General features: G+C 40.3%; 1 protein-coding gene and 1 long non-coding RNA gene across 5 annotated transcripts in view; one reads left to right on the forward strand and one right to left on the reverse strand.

Moving 5' to 3' along the window:
• The window catches only part of LOC100891087 (hormonally up-regulated neu tumor-associated kinase), a 62299-nt gene extending 51534 nt beyond the window's left edge, over window positions 1-10765 (forward strand). For 2 of the 4 annotated variants that reach the window (XM_030983268.1, XM_030983267.1), the window contains exons 7-11: window positions 208-362; window positions 889-1150; window positions 2830-2899; window positions 3273-3369; window positions 3672-3919. In XM_030983268.1, coding sequence (XP_030839128.1) covers window positions 208-362; window positions 889-1150; window positions 2830-2899; window positions 3273-3369; window positions 3672-3803 — 716 coding nt within the window. In that variant the 3' untranslated portion in view covers window positions 3804-3919. Of the gene's footprint in view, window positions 1-207; window positions 363-888; window positions 1151-2829; window positions 2900-3272; window positions 3370-3671; window positions 4909-6062; window positions 6275-6922; window positions 7054-7856; window positions 8011-9387; window positions 9648-10064 lie in introns of those variants that run through there. The other 2 variants (XM_030983266.1, XR_004063763.1) reach the window with 2 other exon arrangements.
• Window positions 10766-14924: 4159 nt separating this feature from the next.
• LOC115923077 lies at window positions 14925-18966 on the reverse strand. Its single transcript, XR_004063764.1, has 2 exons — window positions 18403-18966; window positions 14925-14968 (listed from the first exon to the last, which is right to left on the reverse strand). It is a non-coding gene; the product is annotated as an uncharacterized LOC115923077 (long non-coding RNA).
• Between the last annotated feature and the right edge of the window lie 1370 nt (window positions 18967-20336).

The raw sequence follows: 20336 nt of genomic DNA on the forward strand, positions 1-20336 counted from the left end.
GACTTAACTTTTCTGACGTCATTGTTCATAGACATTCGGAAGGTTGTAGCGCCTTCGTCTTTGTCGAAAGAATATTTGAAGATTAACCCGTAATGCCCTACTCTGTTTTTAGGGCCCCTGTCATGTGGTCATTGTTTGAAAATGTGCTCTTTTTGTTAGACGTATCAAGTTTTCCGTTCTCTTTTTTTTTTACATGTACAACCCCAGACTGCAAAGACATGTTACACGGATGCATCGAACCTACACCTGAGGATAGACTGCCACTATTAGATATCGAGCGTCATGCCTGGATCACGTGTGAGGGCCAGGAACCGTTCTGTCCGTTCCAGACCCCGCCTCAGGACCTGGACCTTAGAGCAGAGGTAGGAACAAAGATGTAACTTCATGCCTTCCCGCGCACGAGCTTGCGGGCCCAGCTTCGTCTGGACGATTGGTGTCTCTAGCTGAAATATGTAGCGAAAACGTTGACACACTAGTGAAGTATTAATTTGTCACTAAGGTATCAACCATATGAATAAACCTCACTGCCAGATTATTAGGTGAACCTGTGGCAGTTAACCAATTTTTCAAAATTATCAGGAGCCGCACCCCTCCCCCTCCCAAACCAAGCCCCCCCCCCCCCCAAACCCGCCCCGAACGCCTGTCTGACTGCAGTTTTTATGAACTATGGGAGACCTGACGTTAGCCCCGGGCCGATTTAGGCAAATTTATGTCAGGGATGGCGTTGTGATTGGGTTTTAATTTAGGTTTCGAGTTATGGTTATGTGTTTTGTCCAGAGGCTAAGTGAGGAGTATATGCAGTGGAACAAAGAACCTAAGTATGACTACGATTTTAGTCTAACCTTTCTACACAAAACTTAAAATTAATATTTTGCTATTCCTGGATAGGTTATAGAGGATATGGCTTTACGCCTCAAGGTCAAACCGGATAAGATCCAGGACGTCGTCCTCGAGAACAAGCTCGACGACGTCAGCGCTATCTTCAACATCCTCATGGAGGAGCGCTTGATCAAGCGAGGCGTGTGGACCGGCGAACACACCAGACCCCCGACACCCCAAACGCCAACGCCGGCGGACAGCGCCCGGTCGAGAACGGGTTCACGAGCGGGAAGTCGATCCTCCAGTGCTAGGCCTGGTAGCGCTTACGCAGGTAATGAGAGATGAATAGTTTCTGAAATGTTTGCTAGTTCAGTCAGTCCGTCATTGTAATCTTTTCATTCTATCTATGTACTACCACCAAATTTGCCACCACCGTCGCTACTATTACCTTCAAAGTCATCTTCGTCACCCCTACTATTACCTCCAAAGTCATCTTCGTCATCCCTACTATCACCTCCAAAGTCATCTTCGTTAACCCTACTATTACCTCCAAAGTCATCTTTGTCACCCCTACTATTACCTCCAAAGTCATCTTCGTCACCCCTACTATCACCTCCAAAGTCATCTTCGTCATCCCTACTATTACCTCCAAAGTCATCTTCGTCACCCCTACTATCACCTCCAAAGTCATCTTCGTCACCCCTACTATTACCTCCAAAGTCATCTTCGTCATCCCTACTATTACCTCCAAAGTCATCTTCGTCACCCCTACTATCACCTCCAAAGTCATCTTCGTCATCCCTACTATTACCTCCAAAGTCATCTTCGTCATCCCTACTATCACCTCCAAAGTCATCTTCGTCATCCCTACTATTACCTCCAAAGTCATCTTCGTCACCCCTACTATTACCTCCAAAGTCATCTTCGTTAACCCTACTATTACCTCCAAAGTCATCTTTGTCACCCCTACTATTACCTCCAAAGTCATCTTCGTCACCCCTACTATCACCTCCAAAGTCATCTTCGTCATCCCTACTATTACCTCCAAAGTCATCTTCGTCATCCCTACTATTACCTCCAAAGTCATCTTTGTCACCCTTACTTTTAACTCCAAAGTCATCTTCGTCACCCCTAGTATCACCTCCAAAGTCATCTTCGTCACCCCTACTATTACCTCCAAAGTCATCTCTGTCACCCCTACTATTACCTCCACAGTCATCTTCGTCACCCCTACTATTACCTCCAAAGTCATCTTCGTCACCCCTACTATATATTACCTCCAAAGTCATCTTCGTCACCCCTACTATTACCTCCAAAGTTATCTTCGTCACCCCTACTATTACCTCCAAAGTCATCTTCGTCACCCCTACTATATATTACCTCCAAAGTCATCTTCGTCACCCCTACTATTACCTCCAAAGTCATTTTCGTCACCCCCACCATCACCTCCAGCGTCTTCTTCGTCACTACCATTGTTACCTCCAGAATCATTTTAGTCACCCAACTAGTACCTCTAAATTGATTTTCGTCACCTCCGTATATTTTTTCGCCCCCACTATTAGCTCTAAAGTCATCTTCGCCGTTTGTCATAGTACCTCCAAAGTCTCCAACGTCACTATCATTATTTCCTCCAAAGTCATTTTCGTCACCCTTATTATTAATCCCAATGTTATTTTCGTCACCCCACTTCTACTTCCAAAGTCATTATGATATCACCCATACATTGTAAGGCAGGTATAATCTCCCAATTAGAGTATCCATATCTATATATCATTTCACAAAAATTGGCATCAGTGACAAATTACAGTTTTTGTCACAAGCTAATTAAATCCTTGCTTCTGATTGGTTATCAGCAGATCTGTCACTGATTTTTGTCATTTTTCATTGAAAAAAAGGCTTTATGAAACGGGTCCCCGAAATACAATTTTGGGGCATAACTTCATCTTCGATTAAAAATGTGTTTTATAATCCTACCTCTTTATGTTCTTCCTGTATTTTCTGTCCATATAGATTCATCGGACGGCGTCCGTACACCCACAGTTGTCACCATGGTGCAACCGAGCATGAAGTCTCCCGATAGGTATGTCCAAAAATATAGTTAATCTAGGAATCAACTGAAATCAACAAAATATCCGATTTGGCCTTTTCTCAACTTTATAAGTAGTTTCGATAAGAAGGAGACACTTCTCAGTGTCTGGTTTTTCCGATCTAATGGTAAAGACCTTCTTGCATGTGGGTTGTATTTGGGTCGTGTAACGTGCGACCGTATCTTACAATTTCAATGAGCGATGCCGGGTTCTTTTCAGACGAATATTGTGCAAAATTATGAAGTTCATACTAGGATTTTTGTTGATGTCAGAAACCCACTTTTATGATTTTCTCATGTATTGCGGATATTGAAGTAAAATTTCCCTTGAAAGTCTTGATCTTATTCTTATTCATTATATCTTTAGGAAAAACAAGAAGATAATCGACTTTGAACTGGACGTTGTCGAAGAGGAGCAGACTTCTTGGGCACAAAGAACTGGCCTACCACCGCCATGTGCAAAGGTAAGGAATCATGTTTTTTGTCGGGGGGGGGGGGGGGGTGGGGTGCTTTCTTTTTTCAGTATATTGTTCCAGGTCGATAAATGAGACAGTTTGTTTTTAATGTTTGTTTCCTTTATCTACTTCAATCTAATTTTTCTTTATTCACCCACAGATTTCAACGTTCTGTTTTCATTATTTTTCTTCGATTTTTCTTTACAGAAGCGCTCTTCAATTTGTAATGTAAAATCGCATACATGGTTACATTACGTGACATTTGTGTAATTGTCTAATCAAATGTGTTTTGTGTCTGTTTATTCAAACAGAAAAGTCGTCCACTGGGGAACGCAACGACGGCAAACCGTGTCAAGGCCCAGACGTCCTACCGTATGAGCACCCCGGGAACAGGCCTGTCGACACCCACCAAGAATACGTTTACGCGCACGCAGACCTTCTAGACGCATCAACCGACCATATCCTTGTACCCGTCCCTTCCTTCGAGAGCCTGCCGACAAGCAATGCGGACTTGGATGACAGCAAGTCACCCAGTGTACCTTGGGCAAATTTACATTCAAAAGGCCGTGTGAGAAGTGGGCCCAAACCACGCGGTGGGTGTATGAAGCAGAAAACGTTTAAACCGATTACCAACGTGCGCGTATCGTTCTGTGGATCGACGCTGGAGAAAAATAACGGCTTGCAGAAAGAGCAAAAACGCGCGCTGAAAGAGAAGCAAATTCCCTGCACAGACGACGGGACTAATGACAGAGCACAGGACGTGAACGTTGGGGACATGTCTAAGAATTTTTCGGGGAAACATCACAATTACCATGGATACCACTTGGTGGGGACACCGATAACTACCGAGGGTGCGGCTTCGAAGACAGTCGATTGCGTGAAAACAGCCGAGTCGGGTAAAGACAAGATGAAGGAGGTTCGACTTTGTGTGGCGCACCGGGAGTTCTTACAAGACGGTCAAAGGTCGTCGGGTGGGCGACCTGCGGCTACGCCGTACAGCACACCGAGAACACGTGACACTGATAACGAACTCGTACTTACCACCAAACTATATCCACCTACCCTGGAGTCCGATGAACACACAACTCAAAGTGATGACGCGTCTACCCCGATGCCATCGAAGGCCATCGCAGGAAGATTTAATTCGACCTCCAAGAAAAAGAAAAAGGAGCCGTGTAGAGTATATTCTGCGAGCACCACTTCATCCATCACCGTCCCTTCTCCACGCTCGCTTCTCCACCCGTCCATCGCATCCATACATTGCAAGAAAGAAAATACCCCCATCGTGAGTAATTTTGCGATCTTGCGATGCTCTGACAACAAAGGGGGTACCTTCGCGAAACTACTAAAGAATGGTGTCCCGGTAAAGAGAAATGGCCAGAATAAAAAGAAAGGAGAAAAGGAAAGGAAAAATGCGGTCTGCAAGTCACCGGAGTCACCGGTTTGTAGAAGGACTACGGTTGAGCTGACCGATCGTGAAGTCAGAGGACAGAAGTTTAAAATGTACGACGAGATGCCGCAGAGGGCGCTCCAAAAACGACCCATCAGGCAAGTTACTAGGAGAGAACAATCTTATAATTACATCAAGATTATATTTATACCGACTCGCGTTTGTCTTTTAGTGAGCAGTCTTTTCTTTCACTCATTTTTATCAGCATATCAGTTTATTTATAGAATGAAAATGACGCGTGCGAATACAATACTAGATTTGGACTTGCCGTTGGAGTGCCGTTGGACACAAGCAGAACCTAAAGGCCCGGTCCCACTGCACTTACGGATGCAAAGAGGATGTAAAACGTAAAAAAAAATCTTGCAGTCCGTTGGAAAACGCTATGCATCCGTTGTGTACTCATTGCACACGTGTTTCATACGCTCTATCCATCGAGCATCCGTCCACTGTGATTTCATCCGCGCAAAAAGTTTTGAACTGCACAAAACTTTTAGAACGGATGAACTTCCGCCGTGTACGATGTAAATCCGCGACAAATACGAGCAACAAACGTTCTATTGTCCGTTATCGTCCATTGAACATCCGCTGTGTCCTCTCTGCATCCTCTGGGCATCCTCGCAACTCACATCCGCTGCAGCTGAAAACGGAAAGAGGGAGGAAAGATAAGGTACATGGAACGTCTATACATCGTTAGTAGCACGGAAATAGAAAGGATGTAAGCGTATGCATCTCGTATATAAAGTATTCAAATCTGTCATCCACTTCCATCCGCTTTCATCCGCTAGGCTTCCGATGAACATCCGTTTAACATCCCCGCTACATACTACCCACGTCCGTTATTTTCCGTTCTGTTTTCGCAAATTTTTGCAAATTTTGTCCATTTCTGGAGCGGATGAAAACGGATGGAGCCACACCCGAAATTTTGCTCGTCCGCTGTGTCCGTTATGCATACGTTTTGTGTCCATCGGCCAGTGGGACCGGGCCATTAAGGGGAATTCCACCCTAATATTCAGTTGGTTTAAATAAAACCAGAAAATGAGGGGTAGAATATTGAAAGTGTGTACAAAAACCGATTCAAAATAGAAGAGTTAAGAAGTTTTCATCAGTAAAACACACTGTGACGTATCATGTCTAATTTTCCTGATTAACCTTAAAGTCTTTGGTACAACTAAACGGTACCTCTAAATACCCCCCCCCCCCCCCATCATGCCCAAATATTTTACCGTTTTTCCATTTCTTTTTGTTCTTGCAGACGATCTCCTGAGCATTCTTCCCGACAAAGTGCCAATATTCAAAACCGAGGTTACCGTTCAGCTCGGGTTAACGCGCCCAACTTCCAAGCAGACGACGCACCGTCGAAATTCATCCAGAAATTTGGCGCCAACCGATTGTCGCAAAACAACAAGGACGGTCATCAGCATTGTCGGATGCCGACCTATGGTTATGCCAAAAACAACTTCTTAGGTAATTATATAATTTAGTTTTTCCTCTCTTTTGTCATGTTTTATATTAGACAAATAATTTCATTAACATGGTCAACTTTTTGTTCTCACTTCATCATCTATTTATGCACGGTGTTCATTGTGATTGACGTTTCATTTTGTCTTGTCTACTTGCCATACATGTACATTCTACTCAACATGTACTCATCTATATCTGTTTAAAAAAAATGTATCTATAGTGACTCCTGGAATTATGCAATTCTGTCTGTTTATCCGTTTTAATGTTTTAAAAGATGGCCCTCTCTCTATTTCACTTTCTAATTTTCATTTCTATTATTTTCACAATATATTTCAGTTTAAAAAAAATAGCTATCTCTCTCTCTTTCACATTCTGATCCTTATAGCTTCTCTCTCTCTATAGTATCTTTCAGTACATACCCTAAAAATCTCATCTCTCCCTTCTATATCCCTCTCTCTCTCCCCTTCCCCCTCTTTCTCTCTCTCTCTCTCTCTCTCTCTCTCATGTACACTCTTTACCATTATTCATGTGTGCACATCTCATCAACCACTTCCCCTTTCCATTTCACTCCTCCTCGCCATCCTCTCTATCACATCCATCCGCATGCCCCCCCCCCCTCTCTCTCTCTCTCTCTCTCTCTATCAATATCAGGCCACCCTCCCAGCCATAGCCGCATCCAATCTGCTGATACCGCCTCAAGAAAAACAAGCCCTCTACGACGGGTCGTTGATATCTCAGAACAGGCCATGAACAGTCTGGTGAATGAAGCCATTCGAGAGAAGGTATTGCAATACTGAAGATTGGAGAGTTTTACAAAACGTTCTTCAGCGAAGATCGCTCTATACGATCATTATCCTACACTAACCCTAACTTCAAGTCTGTACAAAACACTTTATCTAATCTGTAACCTATTCTTCCAGCCTTATACCCCAAATAAGCAAAATAATGTCGGATCACCTTCTGAAGGCCTCGATTTATTTTCTAGACTAAGAGCGTGGAAGGGCAAATGCAAATTGTAATATACATTCTCTGGTCACAGCCGATCCTCAGCTGTCAGTTCCTTATAGAAGGCGAAATTCGAACTTCAAGTTGATGGGGAAAAATCCCAGATCAAATGTCGCTGAAGAAAATGTGGTATTACTCAACTACGAAATACATTACCTCGTGAATATTTGGGCTACGTTTATTAAAAGAACTTGAATTTTCTGTGCTGATAATTAAGCTTTAAACACTTTCTTTTTTCGAGAAATCTAGTCAGGGGCAGTTTCGATACGCTATTGTATGTTCTATAGAAATCATGATAGATAAGCTCGACATGAAGATTCTTATTATTAACCTCACACGTTTTTGTTTTACATCTCCAATATTGTCTCCCCATCTTTCCCTCCGTTTCTCTTTCACATATAATCTATCCAAATATTTATCTCTCCCTCACTTACCCACCCACCCCCTCCCTCTCTCTCTTTCTCTCTTTATATCTCACTGTTTTCTTTCACACTTAATCTTTCAAAATATGTCCATCTTCCTCCCACCCCCCCCCCCCCTCTCTCTCTCTCTCTCTCTCTCACCATCTTCCTTCAAATAGAAGACCAACCAGCACGTTTCCGGTGGGGACATCGTGAAATCTCTTCAGCGTCATTTCAGCGATCTGCGCAAATCACAGAAGCGGTCTCCGGGCTATGAGATGTACACGCGGTTCATCCCTGTCCAAACAAGTGAAAAAACCGGCAATGAAATAGGTAAATTACATCTTTTAATTCACTTTTAAATCCTTTTCAGCTATCCAACTGGTTCTATAAATTCTAAAGATGATGTTGCGTCGGTCCCAAAACAAATTAATCAAATCCGATTGATTTATAGTAAAATAGACAGACAGACAGATTAAGAGATTGGATGACTGATTGATTGGACGAGATTGATTTACAGCTATAAAATCTCAATAACAGACAATACGCACTGCTACTTCTGCTATAGCAAGCTTTAAAGCCTATCTGCACGTGTTTGGCCAGGAGGGATTAGACCTCCCTGCGTGGTCACTGGCAGGTTGTTTTCTCACCAACTCAGCTCTCAATTAACGTAAGCAAAAGGGGACCATGGGGATCAACGGTACCGCTTTGTATTGTTGGCTATATAGAGGGCGCAAGTAGCTACAAGTAGTGCAGTCCTGCTTAAAACTTTGTAATTTACGTCTTAAATCTTGATAGTGTATGGGAAATCTGATGCAGGTCAGGCTGATGACGTGTCGTGGTCTGGTGAATCACTATGGATCACATAGTTCGCGGTTCGAGCCTCGCTGCGGCACTACCGTCCTTTGGCAGATCATTTATCTACATTTGCCACTCTCCAACCTGGGCCCTGTTGCATAAAACTTACCATTGATGGTAACTTTGCCATCAATGGCAACTACCATGGTAACAGGGCTCAACAGCCAATCAAAATCAAGGTTTCCATGGTAGTTACCAATGATGGCAAAGTTACCATCAATGGTAAGTTTTGTGCAACGGGGCCCTGGTGTAATAGTACCTGGGGGTGTTTCATAAAGCTGTTCGTAAAGTTACGCATGACTTTACGAACGACTTGTATATGAAAAGCCGAATGGGATGCTCATTGATTATTGATTATTATTTATTAAGTTGAACTGTGCAGATGTAGATTAACTTTCTTATTATAACAACCATTTCTAATGCAAATAGTATTATTTGACATAATCTAATTGAGGTTATTGGAAATATCAGAAAAAACTTTGGGCATCCTATCTGTCACTTCATATACAATTGGTTCGTAAAGTCATGCTTAACTTTACGAACTCTTTATGAAACACCCCCCCCCCCCCGGTATGATTTATTTTGCCCTTGTATGCTTTTAGCGCCTTAGGGCAGCTGTGCTACAGCCATGATAATAATAGTACTTTGAAGTTGCCTTGAGCATACCGTGGGATGAATATGTGCGCAATATAATTAATGTAGCTATTAATATTGTAAGATCCTTTCATCGACGTCTTTAACTACAAAGTATCACCAGGTATCTCTCTCTCCCTTTCTCTCTCTCTCTCTCTCTCTCTCTCTCCCTCCCTTCCTCTCCTTCTCCTTCTCCCTCTTTCCTCCATCGCTATCCAGGTATGCTCCGACCCAGTAGCAGCCCCGTTCCCCGGCTGAACGTGCCCAAGGAGCCCGTCTTCAACATTAAGGAGACGCTACCAGTACCACCCCATCCATACCTGACCCCTCCTCCACCCTCCTCCGCATCGGCTCCCCCTCCCGTCGACAAGGCAGAGTCTCCTCGAGGAGCTGGAAGGGCGGTCATGGCAACGGGTATCACGAAGCGGAACGCAGTGAGCGCTACGGATGCGAGCGGTGCAACACTTGGACAAGTTGAGGTAGGTTATGCCCTGGACAATATTTGGTGATTCATCCCCTCTAGCCAGCAATATAAAAAATATACAAGAGTCACATCGTGTGCATAGCTGAAATAGTATGGTCATCTATATGTTCCTCGCAAAAGCTATGTCAACCAATATGTTAAAAATTGGCAAAGAATCTTACAGAACCTTCATCTATAGGACGGTGTACTTTACCGTAAGGACCTCACGTTGTAAGACGGTAGAGTATTGTCATTCTGTTGTCGCATTTTGATATTGCAAAGAGCAGACTGTACTTAGATTTGGAGATAGAAGTCTAATCTTTGAAACAGAAATCAGGTTGAAGTCAGATGTAAAACAATGTAATCACCAATGCTCGCATGTAATTGAATGATACTAAACTATATTTCTTCTGTTTCAATTCTTCTTTGACAGGAATGGGACGCCACTTATCGGCTGGAGAGAAAAGTCAGCGCTACTGTGAAGGGAGCCGCCTACGTTCGGAACATGAGAAACGATCAGCGAACGCGAGCATGGGTTGCGGATTTGGCATCCGACTTTGCTCCCAATAATGTCTCAGAACAATGAAAATGATTTAAGCTAACTCTAAAAACGTACGATATATCAGTGGCTTCCTCGAGGCTGGCTGGTAAATGCCATTGTTAACCGTTGCTCTAACCATGGCATAATTATGTGAACGAGCCTTTATTAGAAGTTTGGATGACTGCATGGTCTCTTTTTGTTTTTGCTGAAATACGTACACTGTAGGTGGATCTTGGGGAAGATAACAAATAAAAATGTGACCGAAAACAGTCTTCCTATGGCGAAGGAGATATGGGAAACAAGAGGTATACACGGGCTGGTAGAAATGATGTAAACAAGGTTATTTTGAAGTCCGTTTCAGCCGATTAGGAAATGATTCCATGGTTTCATACTTCTTTACTTTAAAAAACACAGCAGCATGACTGAAAAAACTACTTATTCGTGGTATGATAAGAGGTCATGACGGAAAAACAAGATGTTTTGCATCCTGCTTTGTCTTGTTGCCTCTTCTTGAACATCCTTGGAAATTTTGAAAGAAGAAGAATACAAGCCAAGTGTTTTTAGACCTATTTCTTGCTCAATCAACATGTTTTTATTTTTCCAGTTAGTGGTAGAGGCGACCATTTATGTATGCGTGTACGTGAAAATGTCATGGTCATCGTATTAGCATCTTTCCAATGTTAACTTCGTGCACTCAGTATGTTTCTATTCAGGGAAAGGGCTGACTTATTTATGATCATGCAGAAACAATTCTTGGTATTTTGAAGATTGAATCAAACGAACGACACAAACATAAAAGTCAATTGAAATACAGTAATTGAGAATCAAATATTGATCATGTTTTATATGTCGTAAACAGAACTATATATATTTATATCTATCTAATATCAAATATCACTGAAATACACAATATTTTATTTGTAAGTGTCTTGTTATCGTAAAAGTATGAAACAGAAATGAGAAAATTACAAAAATAAATGTGGATAAAAACAGACAATACACAATTTTGTTGGTGTTTCATTTGTACGACTACTATAGTGAGAGATGCAAAATGTAACGTAAGATATCAACTACAGAAAAGTACAAAAGAAAACCAAATTATAAAAAATAAAAAAAAGTTTCACATAAATCATTATTCAAGACAATGATTTTTTCTAAATCAGGTTTGCTCAAAACTGAACAAAATTGATATATCCTGGATTCCAAAACTTAAAAAAAAAAGTATTTGATTAAATAACAATACCTTCAGGCTTCAAAGGCGAAACCTTATAAAAGCTGACCAAATTACTAAAGCTCGAAGGAAAGAAATCTGCCATTGAAAGTTTAAAAGGACATGTTCAATTTACAATGAGTTAATCACAAAATAAGCAGATTTATAAATCCTGGCTGCGTCGATATGAATAGCTATACATCACTTTTATCCAACTACGGTAAGAAATTCCGTGGTTTAATAGTTTGTTTTTTTAAAAGAAGAAAAAATAACGTGAATTTATTAATATGACCAGAAAGGCCTCCGTTAATGTCAATGATTTTAGCACCAATGTGCTTAATAGTCAAAAAATCATTTTATAGTACAACGATAAAAATACGAGATTTCTATTTGATAAAACTTCGCTAGATTTGTCATAAGTTATAGGCATCATGATAGTTGTGTCTCTGATGACTAATGACATAATGAACATGAATGACAACAAACAATGAATGCCCGATTATGTTAGAAGAATACATTTTTGGAGGAAAGAGATTCTTAAAGCCTATCTGCACTAGTTTAGCCAAGAGGGATTAGACCTCCCTGCGTGGTCCCTGACAGGTGGTTATCTCATCAAATCAGCTCTCAATAAACATAAGAAGAGGGGGTCATGGGGTCCAACAGGTACCGCTTAGGCCTTGTTTGCTATATAGAGGGCGCAAGTAATGCAGTCCCGCTTTATTTTAAAGCAAAGGCAAAGAGACAGGATTTTCTGTTGTATCGGGCAACAACTATTGACAAGTATAAGAACGAGACCTTGAATGATCATCAATATTCAGTTTACGGTTATTTACTTTTGACTATGTCAGAAAGTGATAGTAATACACAACATAATTAAAAAATAGAGCAACACTCCAACATCACGTAGGGACGAAAACGCTAAAAAGAAATTACTTTTAAACGAACCTATCAATATTGTGTTATTTTCTTTCTTATCTCATGCCCGTCAACCAAGTTTCATGTTATCTTCACACTTTTTATTTCATTGTACAAGCATGAAAACGAGAATGAGCAAATTATTAAATATAATCGAGGATAATGATCTAATTCAAATACATTAAAGTCATCAATATACATGATATTATTACAGAAATGGCAAGAATTTTACGACCTTTAAATAGATTGACAAAATAATGATCTTTGCAGTGTCCATAAGTTTCCAGGGCCCCGTCTTACAAAGAGTTATGATTTATCCAAATCAATCGCAAGTCCTCCAATCAATCGCAAGTTTGCAGTCTCCTATCGCTTATGTATATACACTGTTGGTCATAATGGTGGAATAATTATTTTTACCCCAGTTTAGGGAAGGATTTTAAAAAATTATTTATTTCTAATAGATCTAGATAATGGCATACATTATCAGATTTTATTGAATATTAATTTGCGAGTGTTTGTTTTGCGTGACTGCTAAATCATATGTGTGCTACTATGCTAATCAGCTAGGGAACCTACGTCCTTAAATCATAATTGACAGTAATGAGGATTAATGCCTCACAAAAGGGCACTAATATAGCTGATCGACACGATTTTTATCCTGGGGCCCCACAGTAACGAGGCCATTGGTTAGCCCCTGAATCATGACTGTACGCAGTGTTTGCTAGGGTACGCGGCCCCTTCCACAAATCCCCCAAAACGAAGAAAATGCAATAAATTGTCAAAAATTCATTGCATTTCCCCCCGGCCCCCAACAGGAAAAATTCCTTTGTGTGGCCATGCCTTGAACCATAATGCATGGCCCTACAGAGGATTTTTTCCTGTTGGGGGCCGGGGGAAAATGCAATGAATTTTTGACAATTTATTGCATTTTCTTCGTTTTGGGGGATTTGTGGAAGGGGCCGCGTACCCTAGCAAACACTACGTACAGTCATGATTCAGGGGCTAACCAATGGCCTCGTTACTGTGAGGCCCCAGGATAAAAATCGTGTCGATCAGCTATATATTAGTGCCCTTTTGTGAGGCATTAATCCTCATTACTGTCAATTATGACTTAAGGACGTAGGTTCCTTAGCTGATTTGCATAGTAGCACACATATGATTAAGCAGTCACGCAAAACAAACACTTGCAAATTAATTTTCAATAAAATCTGAGAATGTATGCCATTATCTAGATCTATTAGAAATAAATATTTTTTTTAAATCCTTCCCTAAACTGGGGTAAAAATAATTATTCCACCATTATGACCAACAGTGTAGTTGCGATTGATATCAACTCTTTGTAAGACGGGGCCCAGAAGTCGATCAACAGTCGTGGGGATGAAATCCTCCCTATACCATGTTTATAGATGGTCAGAATGAACATGTGTTGCTCCGCGACCAATCCATGGCCCACTACTTTTACTTCACGATGGCTCCATTCCTTGCTTGAACACAGTGGCATAGAAACGTGCACGGGGGCACAGGGGCGCATCCCCAATCGAACAACAGAAAGTGGAGGAAAACGGCAAAGAAAAAACATCACTGACTTGACCAACGCTATGCCAAATAGCTGGAAATGCCACTAATCTATAATAATTTGTTGTACTTTTTCAGACAAATTGTCTACCACGATAATGTTCATGATGTTAGGCTTCACTTTCACCTCTTTTCTTGAACTGTCTCTTTTCTCTTAATCCCCATTTCACATCCATTGTTTTTGTGAAGCTTTGCAGGATTGATTTAAAATGACTTCATTTCGGCTTCCACCAATCCTTCTTGTTCCTCGCCTCGTCGTTCCGAAAATTGTGCGAATAATTGCCGAGAAATTTTCCATTCCTGCCGAGCCGGGTCGTCGGAAGGCCATCAACCTCGCTTAGCTTCACGCTTCCGAACGACTTCGACGATGGATTGGATGACGGAGTCGATGACGACGTCTTTGTCTCGGTTCCGGCGACCGGGAACCTAGGTTTAAACGATGATGTGGATATACCGAGATCGTCATCACTGAGGATTGTGGTCTTTGCTTTCTGCGTCTGGAGTTTGTCGCCGTTTGCCGTAACTTTGGTGTCGCCTGCGTCGTTATTTTTGCCGCCAGTGAATTTGAACCTTCGAGGGGCTTGGTTGGTGGCGCGTCGTTCACCCGTTTCAAGATCGAAAGTCGGGCAAAACCTCTGAGAATCCATGATTGATACGTAAAGAAGTTACAAGGACCCTTTGAGAAAAAGGCACCTACGAAATACCTTGATGATGTTCTCCTGGTCTGCCTTATGGCAACACTTGCATAATAAGCGCATGCGTTCTTCGGAGTTGTAAAACGTCGTCTCGAAACCCACTGGCGCTCTTCCAACAATGTTATCCTTCTGCAAGGCTCATCGATGTGACTGTCCTTTTGATGTCAGCTCGCGATCTACATGTCTGAATCAGTAAAACATCACAGAGATTTATATGTCCTTCTCTGGATCAACGCAACGGTGAAAAGTAATGACAGTCTTTTTCAAAGACGGTTTCTACTGTCAATCATGTACTTGCTTTCATCGCTTTTTAGATCAACTAAAAGTTGTCACAATGGACAAACAACGATTTTTGAAGAAAAAGTATCCCATTGATGAATCGAGACGAGCTCCGAGAAGACCTATAAGAAAGGAGGCAAATAACAAAAAATATAAATGTTTCTATTTTTGAAAATGTTGTTTTGATGACGTATGATATGAAGCCACCATGTGAAGTTCTCAAGAGGCATTTGAATAGGAAAAACAACTCAAATTCGTAAACACATATAGAACTGATATCCCGTCATATCACAGACACATTGTATTGTTTAAATATATATTTTTTGATTATATGTAATTAAAACGTGCCTTTTCAATTCTTATGTGAATAAGAATAGCCGAAAACTTTTCTCAAACATAACTAAACTTGCCGATACGAAGGAACCGCCTTTGAATGTTTGTAAAAGTATGTCCCCATATTGGGGACATTCTTTTACAAACATTTTACAAACATTCAAATCATCATCATCAAGAATCTTAAAATGATTCATTTCGGACAACGACAAAAATCCAAATTCTTTCAATTATACGTTTAGACAGAATTTCCACCCAACGCTATAGAAATCTTCAGGCGGCAGACACTTGACATTAACTTGTCCATGCGGCCATGAAGACTGAAATAGTTACTTGCGAATCAAAAAATGAAGCCACTTTCACGAATACTTAAATGCGGCTTCAAAAACCTAAAAAGTGTGCTCGTGGCAGTAGTTTGTGGTTTCGGCGTCATTTTTTGTGTGGCTAAAAGCTAAAAGCAGAATATTTAATCACTTTAGTTTTGATCACGGTTGTATGCAGTATGAATGAAGCAAATTTGTGTTTACTTCCTCGGCATTATACCTCTTTCACGATTAACATCATTTGTTTAATCAAAAGATCGAATCATCTACATGAATGTGAAGTATTATATCTGATATATATTATGGCCATTTGATGTGATTGTACTAATTTAGATAATCAAAATCCTTGACTTTACTATCTGTATTCCTTTGTTACAATAAATCAATAAATACGTTTCTGTAGTCATGCAAAGCGCAAAAAAGACAAAAAAATATTATGCGTTATAAAAGCGCAGTTTATGATTACAATTTTCATTCGCATTTACTATTATGACGTATGTTGAGTGTCAGGAAGGTGTTAACCCATTCTATAACACAGTCCTTTCTGGTTGCCAATAGACAATAGAGGCGCCGCGGTGGGAGAGCTACATGTACTACGGAGGGGGAGTGGAGGCTTGGGCATTTTGTTTGCCTATATACCCAAACTCCAGCATAGCCGCAGGCTACAGACAACCAACGCTTGCCGAAGGGGGAAAACAGATCTACACAAAAGCTCAAATACCCTCAATCATACACAGCTAACAAGGCAATGCCCACTGCTATCGATCGCTAAACCCTGACGTTCTTTCATCCCATTGTTTTCTATTGTCACGATCAAAATGGTCGATATTTTCAATTTCGATCGCAAGGTTGAAGGGGGCGATAAATCGTTTTCCATTTTAACTAGTTTTTATACTCCCATAGCTGGTAGGCGTAGACGGGGAAAAAAAGTTGCATAAGCTCAGAAAACATGATTATCTGTTTAATTAGATCACTGTTAATAGCTTTGCAAACTATGAAACCCAGGGGCAGATTCAGAATAGTAATTGGGGTGCTATGGGGGGGGGGGGGGGTAGGGTGTATTATGGGCCTTGGATGACTTGCATTCATTTTCAACGTGTGCCTCGAGAAGTTGTTTCTGCGTCTTCTTCTTCTTTCTTTCTTTTATGGGGGATATGGGCAGGCTTGAGCCCCCCTATTATACAACAACTAGAATCGCCACTTGTGCCCAGGCGCGGATCTACGGGGGGGGGGGGGGTTTAGGGGGTTCAAACCCCCCCCCCCCCTTGGGCGGCCCAAAAAAAAAGGAAAAAAAAAGAAAAAAAGAAAGAAAGAAAAAAAAAGAAAGAAAAAAGAACGCACGCTGGAGAGAAACCCTTTCAAGTGCAAATATTGTGAGAAGATATTCAACTCATCTGGTAACTTAACCAAACACATGATAAAAAGGCTGGATATAACTGTGTATTAAGCTGTTACTTGATTTAAAAAGACGTTATCATGCACTGCTTTTTATGGTCTCCATTGTGTTAATAGATGCCAGGAAAACATCACTTACGGGGTTCAAATAAACACCCCCAAAAAAATCGGCTCGCCGCTACGCGGCTCGTGGACGATGCTCTGCATCGTCATTATTTTGGTCAAACCCCCCCTTAGCAAAAAGCTAGATCCGCCCCTGTGTGCCACCTTGTCTAAGCATGCTTATATATATGTTTACACATTTGAACTGATTTGATAATTCAATACCAATATTCATGTCACACACATACCACGCATATTAGGATAATACATAATACATTATAATTGGACATGGACATGGTTCGGTCAAATGAACGCACAATATCATGATGCTAATTGCAGTTGGATTTATCTTTATACGGGTGATGGAAATCATTTACAGGAATGAAGATGGACGATTAGTTCATCCATATGTAATAAACAAACAGGAAATGAAATATTTTAATGAAGACACAGGGCAACTTCGTTTTCTAAATTACAAGCATGGCTTATTTATCTTACTACTATGACTTTGTGGGGTTTCACGCGGAAACGGTTTCTTTTCACGTATCACGAGAAAAGCAGGTGAAAGCATAATAAGAAAATTAATAAAGCTATAGGCTTTACAGGTCAAGTAGAATTGATTCAAATCTCATTCCGCCATTTCAATGTTCAATGTCATTAATTACTTCTATAAATAAAAATGTTAGTGGGTAAATTTCAAAACAAATTCGGCCTTATAGAGGTTTGTAGTCCTATACAGAGGTACAGAATTAGAGAGGGAGATTACTCGAGACATGGTTATTGGCAGGAGCTTCAGAGACTAGAGGGTGAGCAGTGATTATGAACAAGGGAGAAAGAACTATCACAAAGATTATGAAATTAAAAGTAGGAAGAATACATAATGACGACGATAATAACATGAACTATGAAGAGGAGGAGGAGGAGGGGAGGAAAATGGAGATGGTGATGATGAGGAGGAGGAGGAGGAGGAAAGAAGATTGGTGATGATATTTACAGGGGTGATTATGATGAGGAGGATGACAGTGGTGATTTTGATGATGATGATGATGATACTGATGATGTTTGTGATAATAAATGATGTTGGTGATAATGATGATGATCATGATTATCATGATAATGTTGTTGGATAAGATGATGTAAATAGATTTAAAAAAATAGAAATTAGTTAGCCATTGCATAAAGCTCTATCACTATCAAGTATTGATGGAACAGGCACGTGATATACAAGTCATGTTAAATGTGCAGTTACATTATTAAAGGCTAGAACAAAACATAAAAACGACTCTTTATATACTTCTATGATAATTACAATGTAAAACGCTAAGAAATAGTTTAGAGTACTATACAAATGTAATGAAATATAATAGAATCGTCACAAAACAAAAATAAGCACGATTACATACCTTCAGAACGACGTAATCAAAATATTGTCACCCAAAACCTCTCGATATCATCAGCGTTGTATAATCATGTCATGGCAGGGGAAAATAAGCAGACTTCATCCATCGCATTGAAGTGATTCACTAAGCCGTCATGACATGACATGTGAAATTCAGGAATGGTTCATTGACACTTGTCGAATAGTCAATCTTGTGATGTGATCCATGATTAGTTATTCAGTCAAGATATATCTCTGGTAAAAGTATAAAAATGAAGACGAACATGCGCACTTCAATCGCAACTGCGAGTAGCGTTTCTTTCTCTTCAAAGAAAGGGGAAAATACTAGATGTGTTTTCGCCGAGATGAGGAGCCATCCATTTCAAAGCGGGGGTGTATTCCCGTAAATTGAAATGATGGGAAACTATAAATTTGCTTGCCTGAAGATACTGGTTTAGACCACCTCTCTCTAAAAGAAAAAGAAAGAAATTTTCATTTGAAAGAGCGTGCGACAGTTGGAGGACTATAATCATAATGTGCACACAAGTTTAGAAGAAGTGCATCGAATTTTGATTTGATATACGCTCTATTTAATTATTAGTTGCTTATTGAGCATGAAAGATGCTTCTACTCATAGTTTACTGCCAACCACCCCTTTATTTACTGACTTAGGTGCATATAGGACGGGGTGTCCCATTGCTCCCCTACGAGAAATCATGCTCCACCCCACACAAATATATACATTTTACAAGAGAATATGTAAAGTTCAAAAATACTAATAAAATCACCCCCCCCCCCCCCATAAGTAAAATGGACTGATCATTGTTCTCCAACACACGGTGAAGAGAAAAAGGATGTTCGATAATCGATTTTTGTCGCAGAAGGTCTAGTGCTCGCTAAAACATACTTGATATACTTTTCTCATGAACTCGAGTTATTATCAGTTCTTTGCTCTTTGGAATGGATTTCAATAATCCCTAATAAGCTTTCAAGAGCTATAGATAGCTGAAGGGTGGATATATAAGAGTCAATGCGATGTTGATGAGAGTCTAATTAATGAGAGTCTATAAAAAGATTCGCCTATGAAACGTTTTCCGGTGCTCACGTTCTTATTTCATAAAACTTTAGCACGTGAATATTCTCAACACATCTACTTAGCAGACCATATTTTATTTTATTCACATGGCATATGACTATATTGGTTACTGATATTACAATATTATTATAGGTGAACTGTGGTGGAACAGTGAAAGGTCTCGACTCTCGTAGGATTCTAGGTTCGATTCACGCTCGGTGCTATATTTGACGTGGTGTTTGACCTACATTACTCTGTCCCTGTGGGTGTGTCCCTCATCTCTCTCTCTCTCTCTCTCTCTCTCTCTCTCTCCCTCCCTCCCTCTCTCGCTGTCTCTCTATTTCTCTCTCATCCCCTCTCTCTCTTAGAACTGGTTTAAAATCTTGATTTCTAGAATAACTAAATAAATGACAAAAACATGTATGAATGTTGGCATGAAAAATCACGATTATAGGGCCAATAAGGATTTATAGGTACACGCCAATAATAAGTAACACTTTGCTCATTTCAATTCATTTTTAACATGATTTTTATTTGGTAAAAAGCAGAGATATCTACAACCAGCACATTGATAAAATATCAAAGATATAAAAATGAACAAAGTTTTTTAAAAAGATATTTAGAATGAGTAATAATCTTATTATTTAAACCTACATTTGCATCATTGATATTTCGGAAGAAGATTATTGCATGTGTATAAGTAAAGATTCTTGAATTATTAATTACGTTGTTAATTATACCGGTTTTAGAAATATTTCACCTTCTGTAACTATATAAAGAAAACTGCACAATAATGTTTGTGTCATTGCCTACATTCTTAGAGAATTACCAAGTCTGGGTTTCAAACGAAAGTGTTCAATCATTATAGTAGGCTATACAAAGAA

This window comes from Strongylocentrotus purpuratus, unplaced genomic scaffold, assembly GCF_000002235.5.
Source record: "Strongylocentrotus purpuratus isolate Spur 01 unplaced genomic scaffold, Spur_5.0 spur5_scaffold_13, whole genome shotgun sequence".
NCBI lineage: Eukaryota > Metazoa > Echinodermata > Echinoidea > Camarodonta > Strongylocentrotidae > Strongylocentrotus > Strongylocentrotus purpuratus.